The following is a 10,774-nucleotide window of genomic DNA, read 5'->3' as shown; positions in this document are numbered from 1 at the left end:
CTCAGGCCAATTGTAAATCAAGAGAAGGGTCGATGCAAGAAAGCTCCCAATTAGAGACAGTGACGAATAGCTGGACCAATTGGACCCCTTCTCAGGAATCTGAATTAGCATGTACAGGAAGAGTATCAATCAGCTGGTAGTGGGGAAAGTGTCAAAGTGGTGAAGGGGGACTGCTGCACCAGGGCAGGGGACAACAAGCTCCTCCAAAGCCAGACAGTATTCTACCTCCATAAAGCCGGACGAGTGACGGTACCGGGCTCCCAGAGAGACTGTGTCTCCCTGCTGCCAGGTGCAACCTTGTGGTACAGCTTCATTTCTGAGATGGCCCGAATGAAAGACTTGCAACTGTACAACCCCCAAACCTAACTAGTTTATAATATAGCCCCAAATTGGGTAAAACTGTGCTGTACACCTCTGAGGCAGTCTGGTACAAAGAGGTTCAATTTTACCTCTACTAATTTTAGGAAAAATTTCGGGAAACAACATCAGCCATTGTATATGGCTTCAGCATGTTTAAAGTTTGTCAGCTGACTCAATAGAGACATTTCCTGCCTGCAAAACAAAACAAAACAAAACAAAACAAAATTATGTTGAAGGTGTCATTGTCATCATTTTTAGGATTAAAAGCTAGGAGACTAAGTGATGATGGTTTTCTTCCAGAGATGTAAGTTGCAGGCCTTGCTGTTATTCCCTCTCAAATCAGGTTCTTTATGTGGGGGATTAAATACTATGCCTCCTAATCTACAGGTCTGTCTTTTAAAAAAAGATTTTATGTACTTATTTTTAGAGAGAGGGGAAGGCCGGGAGAAAGAGAGGGAGAGATACGTTGATGTGCAGAGAAGCATTGATTGGTTGCCTCTTGCACTCCCTCAACAGGGGATCTGGCCCACAGCCCAGGCACATGCCCCAATCAGGAATCTAACCAGCGACCTTTCGGTTTGCAGGACAACTCCCAACCCACTGAGCCACACCAGTCAGGGCGATAGATCCAAGTCTTAATGTTTAAACATTTTCTCTCAACTTTTTATTACCAGTAAAGGCAGAAGGTCAAACTCCGGTCATTTACTAGGTACTGGTTTGTGCTAAGAAAATTGCTTAGGCCCTGGCTGGTGTAGCTCAGTGGATTGAGCACAGGCCTGTGAACCAAAGGATTGCGGTTTGATTCCCAGTTAGGGCACACAGCAGGGGACCCACGAGAAGCAACCATACATTGATATTTCTCTCCCTCTCTCCTTCCCTTCCCCTCTAAAGCAAAATAAATAAATAAAAGAACATTGCTCAGGGCACAGATTTCAAAGAGGAGCAGTTAATTTGAATGTGGCAGAAAAATATATGAAAATGGAACATTGTTGAGAGGGTGAACACTTGAGCGGCCCCTGAATTCTAGCTGGTTGTCACTAACGAGCCATGTTATCCCAGGCAAGTCCCTTTCCTTTCTCTAAAGAAGGGAGCTGTATTCCTGAAGTTCTTTGCATTGTATTATCTCCCACACAAAAAAAATGTAAGATCTACCAAAGCAGCCTTGTCCGCCTTGTCTGCCTAGGCCAGAGTCTGAGAACAGTTCCTGGTACCTTGCCCGTTCTCAGGAGATACTCGTTGATATTCGAAAACCCATGCTGTCCACTGGTCATTAGAAAGGTTTTTTTTTCATGTGTGGAGTCTCAGCTATTTTTCAACGATCTTTCACACAGCAGGCCCTCAACACTCCATGGTTCGAAATGCACATTTGGTTCTCAGGGGAGGGGCACGCCTTACTTGATAACACAACAACACGGGCATGGAGAAGCCTCCCGGAGTGGGAGAAAGAGTCATCTCTGTGTTGGAAAACCTGGCCCACCTCTAACTGCTGTGTGGTTTGGGGCAAGTCATTCCATCCATTTCTTTAGGGCTCTGTTTCCTTCCCTAACAGGTCGGAGGGCTGAATTGAACCTTTGAACCCTTCTGGCAGCATACCTCTGACTCTGGTTTACATGTAACGAATGCGTCCTAAGGACAGATGAATCCATGTGGGGCTGCATGAGACGTGAAGGCAAAGTAATTAGTGCAGAAGCATCGGTTCATTAGAAACATCAAGACAGGCAGACTCTGCTTTTTATGTGCACCACCTAAATTCCTTTATGAGCATCAGCTGGGATGGCTCTTCCTTTGCTGTTATTGGTTCATCAAAGCAGGTCATTGACCCCAGCCACATCTGCCGTCATACTCGCTGTCTCGGGGTGCAGACACCATGGGAGGAAGCCTGCCGGCCTGCCAAGTCCATGGAATGTTTGTGTTATTTAAAATGCCCAATTGTGGGGATCCTGAGGATTCTGCTCTGACTTTTATTGCAAATACTGGGTCACTCATACCTAGGGATCTTTTATAAAAAATGACTAGAAGAGTATTTCTGTAATGAGTTGCTTTTAAACTTTATCATATTGGCATGACAACTTCTTGCCAGACCAAGATCTTCAGACCAAGGTCTTTTGGTTCCATTAGTAAAAGGAACTAATTTGTTGTAGCATTGCTAAAGAAGGGAATTTTTCAGTTATGTGAATGAAGAAAGAGACACATAGTCAGGTAGGGTGGCCAGCAAGATTGTAATTATGCTTGAAAAGGCAGTCTTCTGATGCAGGGTCCAGATGGAAGCAGGAGGCAGAGAAGGAAGGATGACTTGTTATTTTGATGGCAGCATGACTCTGTGGGCTCCCCAGTGGCCCAGCAGGGCTGCATTAGGATGGTCTTCTGGGTCTTCGCTACTCCTGTATCCTGTGGACTTTATAATGCAGCATCTTGCTGGAGGCCTAGTTTAGCCCGTGGGATGAAATACTCTTGTGTGGAGTCAACAGTCTAGAAAGAAAGAAAAGCCATCATGAACTTTCTGAGCCAGCATAGGGGATGGTATCTCTAGAACTGTTTGAAATATTATCATTTGAGCATCAGTTAATACTTTGTTCATTAAAAAAGGGAAAAAAATTGAGCCTACCCATATCAGAACTTCTTTACCATTGTCCCCCTTAGTCATTAACAAGAATCTCTCTGCAAGACTCTTGAATGGCTGATCACTGGAAATGGAAAGTAATCTAAAAAATTCTCTCAGGGGATAATAAAGATGTTCCTGTCATGTAAATGCCCTGCAGAGGGTAAATTATAGCAAATGATACTGCTATGTCCTGAACTGCGTGTCATTCCAAGAAAAGGCAAAGTCTCAGAGAACTGACCAGAGGGATCTGCCTAGAGCTGCCTAGTAGAGTTCATGACTTTCACTCTTGGATTTTAGTTCCTTCTGGTCCCCACAATACAAGAACTGTGTCCCAGTGCGGTCTTTTTGGTTGTCCAGACTGTGTGTCTTCAAACCATCGTGGCACAAATGCAAGTTACCTCCAGTTCTACTCTGTAGTGCTCTCTTGGTTTTTGACCAACATAATGAGCACATCCCTCTGGACATCCAGATGATGAGGACAGACCTAGCCCAGCTCCTGGGGCCGCCTGGGCAGCTAGAGCCAGGCAGTGACTCAGAGAGGCAGCCGGTGTGGCTCAGGGGATCCATTTCAATGACTGATACTAAGAACAGATCCGACAGTCAGCGTATTTTCGATTCCCCACTGTGCCCAGGGCAAACAGCAGTGAGCTTGCTTCTCTTTACCCTCAAACAAACCCTTCAAGCTGCCCTTTCTCTCTGGGGACACTCACCTGCATCAGAACACATATATTGTTGATGGCAGTGGCAATGGGGATAGGGAGGGGCTTTGGCAGAGGCAAAAGGCCTGCCTTGCCTTTACTGAGCCGGCCTGGTGTGGTTTAATCTAGACGGCTCCAGCTTCACATGCCTGTAGGGATGGCCCTGCCCTACCGCTCCTCTCTCAGGTCAATAAAAGCCATTGGAGCTGAAACCTGTCTGCTCTCCTAAGGCAGGAGAGCTTGCTCTGGCCCTCCGTGGTGTACGCAGACGAGCACATTTACCTGCAGCTGAATATGAAGTTAATGCTACATCCTCCTGAGCTCCATCACTGTCTCGGGCTGAAAGCCAAAGGAGGGAAGGGCTGTGTTAGTGTCAGAGGTTCACCCGGAAACAGCACCTGAAGACTAGGAGAGGACTGAATGGCTTGCAAAGGGGTTCGGGGCCCTTTAAAAAGAAATTCTCTGTTGTGGCTGTCCTAAGAACAGTCACAACAAAATAATTTTTTAAAAGTAAAACCTTCTGAGGAAGACTGGACATGAAGAAGAAGCTCATCTGTGTTTAGTAACTAAAAAGGCTGAAGATTCATCAACACTTTCTAGAGAAAGAACAGGGGCCTTGGGTCAGAGCCTTCTCTCCAGTGTTACCACATGACCACGGGCGTCTCGCTGTCTCCAAGAGCCAAATAAAAAGCTTTAACTAGATCATTTCTAAAGGCTCTATAAGCCCCATACTCTACAGAATTGATTCCATACAAAACATCATTAAAGATAATTTTGTATTGTGCCACAGTATCACGCACGTGGTTATTTGCTTCATGTCTGTCTCCTCAACAGGACTGCAGCTTTAGGAAGAGAGTAGCTGTGCTTGTGTCTAAGGCGAGGCCCCTGTGGGTGCATATTTGTTGTTCGGTGGTCACAGACATCGCTGGGCCACCAGTTATTCACACTTGCTGGCTGTAACATTGGAGCCGTGCGCTCTGCTCTCTCATTGGTTAGCTGTGTTACCTAGGGCTGATTGCTTGACCTTCTGTTGCCTTTGCTTCCTGATGGAAGTAAAAGAGGGATCATGATGGTCATAATAGTCAGTCTATTTCATAGGGTTGTTTTGAAGATTAAATCAACTAACATTCGGGTGGACGAGGCCCTTGGAGTCAGACATGATACACAGAACACATCACTGTGCTACCCTTTGTATATTGGTACTGGTGCTGGTGGTGTGATTACAGTAGATGCTCTGACGTCCTCCTCTTGCTGGGCGGCATGTTTTAGAGGGCCTGGACCTTGTGAAGTACAAAATGCTCTCTTTTCCTTCACAGTAGAATGTACTGAATTTTTGGTGTAACTTTGTTCCTTGTGGGAAAACAAGACTCCTTCCTGCTCAGTCTCATGGTAACCAGTGTTCATCCAACATTCTTATCAGACCAGATCATAAACTAGAGAAGCTTAATGCTTCAGCTCACTGTCTTCCTCCACATTTTTTGCCAGTTCTATCTTTGAGACCTGTAGCTCTTCAGGGCGAAAAAAGCATGGTTTTGCTACTTGTCCCCATGAAAGAACAAACAATAATCATACCTCCTGGGACCGTTCAAATTGGAATCTCATAGTAAGGTGGGGCCTTGAAGAACAAAATGTTGACAATTGTCAGAAAGGGCCATGTTCAGAAAAAGTTGGTATTTGCTATAAGGAAAACAACTCAAAGGGCTTATGTTTGCAAAAACTTCCTTCTCTTGGTTTATATCCTTGTATAGTCATGGGTCCATTTTTATATTACATAGACTCGTTGTTGTTTTTTTTTGGTCAAAATATACTAGGTTTGTACACATTCAAACACTGGGCAGAAAAATACCCACAATGATGTGATACTTTCAGATATATATGGGTCTTACTTTTAGCAACCTTGATACAATAATATTCTAATTAGTCTAAAAGAGATGAAGTCAGCAATTATTAGAACAGGAGATTTCCTAGCCTAAAAAAACATTCACGGCTGATATTCTACTATATTTATGGTATCCACAAATTTGCTTACATTAAAAATTCTCAGTTAAAAGAAAAACTAATTTTAAAAGGTCAATCAATATACTACTTTTTAGGAGCACAATTTATAATAGGGCAAAGACTAAGCCCGATTGTTCGGTGTCCTATAGTAACACGCCTGGTTGCATTTTCCTTCTCCATCCAAATGTTTGTGTATCTTGGAATTAAGCCCACAAGCCACTTCAGAGAGATAAAGCCTAATCTTCTTTTGAAAGACTCCCAGGGAAATGGAGTCTTTAATCCCTGTTACTGATCTGTTTTAGTGTTTACCAACTCTTATTTTCATATGTCATCAAAATCCCTTGTGCTTGGGTTTGAATCCATTTCTACCCACAGCCTTCAGCGGGAGACAGCAAACAGGACAACAGTCTCTTGGAGAGGTCGTTGTACCCATGCAATGCCCTGCTAATCCCCTCTCTTCCTACTCTTTTTTCAGGTGAATAATTTGGTTCCACAACCCAGAGGTAAATCAGATAATTATGTGACTGGAGTCACAGCTAGAAACGGTATTAATCAGAAGAGTCACAGGGCAAATGCATGCCTCATGGATTCAAACAAGATATCATGTTTTGTATAGAATTTAGAGAGAGAATTTAAATAGTTTATGACAAAGGCACTTGAAGAACTGCCATTGAAGTTCTTAACACTTCCACACAGGTCTGATGTTATAACCCTTTTAGTCATCTTTGTGGTTTCCCACGGAAAGCTCTCCAAGTTCCCCACACTTCTCGTGAGTGGATCCCAGAGCTGGAAGGGGAATTCTCGTAAGCAATCCACCTGTGCTCAGCACAATAGCCTGACTGTTCTTGCTGACCACATGTCTGTTTATATAGTACGCTGATTGTTTCTTGAGAAAACAAAAACAAAGACAGTGCTAAGCTGCTTTCCCATTGCAGCTCCTGACCTACGACACACTTAGATTTTTTCAAGTAATTGTTTTTACACTATACTTAGTAGACTATACTTGCCTACTTCTTATCTATTTTGTGTCTATTTGTATGTTTTCTCCAGCTAGGTGCAATCCTTTACTTTTTATTGAGATTTCATCATTCTTCAAATGTTTGGTTTTTGTGATTTTTCCAGGTGACCTAAATTCTGATTACATTCTCTAAAGCTTAAGTTTCTGGTTCTTCTGCCCAGTTTTGGAGTGAGGTCTCTGAGCTCTCTACCACTACTGATCTGCCCCCCTTCCCGCCCCCACCCCCAGTATTGAACTACATTGACAATGGCTACCACTGGCAGGCTGTTTCCTGCTCCGAAGTGGATTTTCTAGCCATGCTTGAGCAGTAAGTGTAGTACCAGGAACACCGCACGTTTGCCAGCCCTTTCTGTTCCACCAGGATGTTCCTTAAAACACTTTAAACGCTTGTCCCACATTTTTGGGGGGCATGGAATATTGGTGATTACAAATCCCAGTGTGTGTAAGGTTTTATGAAATTTAAAGAATTCTCTCTCTATCTCCCCCTCTCTCTGACTTTTGTTTCCTGGAGACATGAAACAACAATAAAACAAACACAGGAAGTTTTATCCTGTCTTCTGGTGAGAACTATGACGAGTAGTTTCCAGAAAGACTGACTCTGCAATTCTGCCCAAACCTCAGTGGTCTGATTGCACATCATCAACAAGCCAGGAAAAGCTGCTACAGCGAGGACACACACTGCCAGTTTCTGACCCTCGGTCAGCTGGGCTGAAAAGAATGAATGGATGCATCCCTCTGAACAGGATATAATTTGAATATGTAATTAGCAATAGATTACAGCTCAAAAAAGTGTATGCACTTAAAAGGAAAGCTTTTATTAATTTTTTGAGCCTAGTGAACATGATGTGTGCTATACAATGTATATAATAACATCATCTTTGCACATTAGAAATAAGTTGTGAGAAATCAGATGCCTATTAAGACACAAGAATTGATGTAAAAGTCTGATATTTGGTTATGAATAATGGGCCAGATGTGTTAGAAAGGAAATAATGAGTTTTGACTTATTTCCAGATGACTGAAATTAGTCACTATTTCCCCCAGGGTGTTGGTGTTCAAGCCTCCTCATTGTCATGGGTAATACATTTTATTCTTTAAGGAAGGAGTGTCAGATGGCTTGGTCTTACATTAGGAACCCAGAAATTAATAGGAACATGTCACATAAGCAAGTTGCTTTATTTTTATTAATAATTGTACATCTGCACTTTTACTCAGGATTCTGATTGAATGGCTCTTCCTGTCACTTTTTGTAAACCTTGAAGGGCTTTAAGCAGTGAATAGTTTGAAAAGTAGTGATCCAGAAGTTATTGGGCTTTGTAACTTTAACGAGGTAATGAGTCCTGCATATCAATTTATTACAATGTTTGGGCAAGTTAGTTTTGAGACTTGACTTTTAAAATATCAATCACTGTTGCCAGGATTGACTTCTCTACTTGACAGCCCAAACATCTGGGCTTAGCATTATATGTCACGCAATTGCATGCCCCAAGCCTAATTTGGGGCTGATTGACTCATTTTATATGAGTAGGTGTCTTTCTTTCCCCAGCATGAGCACCAAGCCACACCCTCTTTACCTAGGGCCTTTGGTTCATTCTGTCTTGGTCTCCTTCCCTTGGTCTCTGTATTTTGGAAGAGCTCATTTTTCATAAAAGTTTAACCCTGATTCTGGCGGTCTGCATCTCCACGCTTGAAGTATTTAGTTGTCCACTACATTTTTACCATTGCCTCTTTGTCCCCTCCTGATTCATTTGGTTGCACAATTTCTCTCCTGTTTCTCCCACAGAAGAACCACCCTGCTTCCCGAACCCCTGGGAAAGTACCTTTTGAGAGTTCCTGGTTCTCCGCTCTGAAGCCGCATTTGTAGGCTGGCGCCGAGCAGGTGTTGTTGCCTGGTACAGTGCAATCTTGTTTCCATGCTCTGTAGAGAATGCAGATCTCAGGGATGATGTACAGCAGCAGGAAAACCCAGGCATTGGTGACCAGGGCAATGCAGATGACAGGGTCATCCCACTGGGGCTGCCGCTGGAGCTGTGGGTTGCCCCTCATGAGCATGGAGATCCACACCACCCAGATGATGATGGAGATGAGCATAGTGACGAAGATGAACCTTCCATGCTGCTTCCAGTTCTCACAGGGGCCACATAAGGTGGCTTTGGAGATGAAGAACGTGAGGGCCATCAGGAGAAGGACGTAGACCAGGAGCACAACAAAGTCCACATTGAGCTGGCAGGGCGTCATATGCACAAACATCATACCTCTGGTCATTATGAGAGTCACATATTCAATGGCAATGATTGTCTGCAACAGGCTAAAACCAACAGCAATGCACAGAATTGTGGTCCAAGAGAAGGAGACGCCACCCCGGACCAACCTCACCAGGTTGGAGGCATGAGCCAAGAGGCATGCAAAACAGAGAGCAAAGAGAACCCCAAAGAAGAAGTAGCGTACAGGAGCAGTCTGCTGATTGAATTGCATGATGAAGGCAAAAGCAAGGCCAAAGAGCCCCAGCACACCCAGGAGGAAGAGAATCTGGGTGGGAAGGACATTCCACTGGCCGCAGTCCTGAACCTTACACACGAGGAAGAGAAGGGCCAAGAGCAGAATAACTGTAACCACAATGCCAATTATTGCCAGGCACTCCAGGACAATGCGCCATGGCCCCTCGGTGTCACAGAGGAAATAATAGTCCTCAGTGGACTTGATGAAGTCCTCACACATAGTGACGATAGGTGGACTTCACGAAAACGGACTTCTGTTTCCCTGCAGAAGAAAGAGGAGACAAACTTGTGACTTTCCATCTATCCACAAGGATGCCTGTTGGGTGTATGCAGGTCACTACGAGGTCTCTCAGTTCCAAATAAAGACACCTGGATGTACTGAGTGAAATAACCCCAAACTAGCAAACCCTCAAAACTATCCTATCTCGCCCTGGCTGGTGTAGCTCAGTGGATTGAGCGCGGGCCTGTGAACCACACGATCGCGGTTCGATTCCCAGTCAGGGCACATGCCTGGGTTGCAGGCCAGTTCCCAGCAGGGGACTCACGAGAGGCAACCATACATTGATATTTCTCTCCTTCTCTCCTTCCCTTCCCCTCTAAAGATAAATAAATAAAATATTTAAAAAAATAACAAACAAACAAAAAAACGATCCTATCTCTATCCTGCTGGAAAAAACAGAGCAATCTTTGCTTGGGAGCTCCAGATAATTCATCCACTTGCACATAACGATTTCCACCAACTGTCCGAAGTGGATGGAGAATCTTTTTCATAAAGAGGGGTATGTGACAAGGTTTGCCCGACTGATGGAATTCCAGCCATCTCAGACTCCAGGACCAGGGCTATTGGATCACTGGTTCACTCAAGACACTAATGCACTGGTTGAAGGAGACAGACAGGTGATTTTTCCTAGTAATATTAATTAATGACCGTTCCTTCTTTAAATTCAAGTCAATTCAGTGCAACATGTTCTTGTTCAATGCTTACTATTTGTTCATCAAAGAATTATACTAAATGGTTCCTGACTTCAAATAACTTTTTGGATAATTTAGTACCAAAATACATGTCTTAACAGAGGTTGCTTGGAAAAAAATTCCATATATTTATTTAGAAAAATGTACCTTGCCATCGAATACTCCTAGCTCTCCTCCTCTTCAGTTATTCCCAAGCCAGATGGCCGGAGTGACCCAGGTTTATAGCTGAGGGCATGGCCCCTTCCTTTCGACTTACCTTCTCTGTGTCCGCGCTGGAAGCTGAGGTTGTGGTGGCTGCCAGGCTGTAACTGCCAATGAGTAAGAGGGAGACAACCTCAGCTTCTTTATTCTCTCCCCAAATGGGCGGAAGGACTGGAGGCCCGCACTCAGATTCCTGCAGTGCCTATAAAAAGAACCAGAAGGTCAGAAAGACACACCTATTCCAGTTTCACAGCAACTTTTCCAGGAGATTTCTTTGGTGAGGACAATTATTTTCCATTCTGCTGCTCGCTAGAGGACCTTGGTCTTAGGGAGATCCTGCAGGGGTGTGCATTTAGGAAAGACTGCTTGCCCCCCACATACTGCACTGTGTTTGGGAAGCTGCGAGGGACCCCCAGTTGGCCCAAGA

The 10,774-nt window shown here is 44.1% G+C and overlaps 1 protein-coding gene across 1 annotated transcript; it reads right to left on the bottom strand.

The window, feature by feature from the left end:
- Positions 1-2,578: 2,578 nt before the first annotated feature.
- GPRC5D (G protein-coupled receptor class C group 5 member D) lies at positions 2,579-10,543 on the bottom strand. The gene is made up of 5 exons (XM_037033863.1): positions 10,403-10,543; positions 8,497-9,436; positions 3,874-3,999; positions 3,673-3,770; positions 2,579-2,829 (listed from the first exon to the last, which is right to left on the bottom strand). The coding sequence occupies exons 2-5, from the start codon at positions 9,392-9,394 to the stop codon at positions 2,758-2,760; spliced, it is 1,194 nt and encodes a 397-aa protein (XP_036889758.1). The 5' UTR covers positions 9,395-9,436; positions 10,403-10,543; the 3' UTR covers positions 2,579-2,757.
- Between the last annotated feature and the right edge of the window lie 231 nt (positions 10,544-10,774).

This window comes from Sturnira hondurensis, unplaced genomic scaffold, assembly GCF_014824575.4.
Source record: "Sturnira hondurensis isolate 20B ecotype Veracruz unplaced genomic scaffold, ASM1482457v3 Scaffold0021795, whole genome shotgun sequence".
NCBI lineage: Eukaryota > Metazoa > Chordata > Mammalia > Chiroptera > Phyllostomidae > Sturnira > Sturnira hondurensis.
Note: the sequence above shows the minus strand (reverse complement) of the source record. Positions and strands in the feature narration are given on the sequence as shown.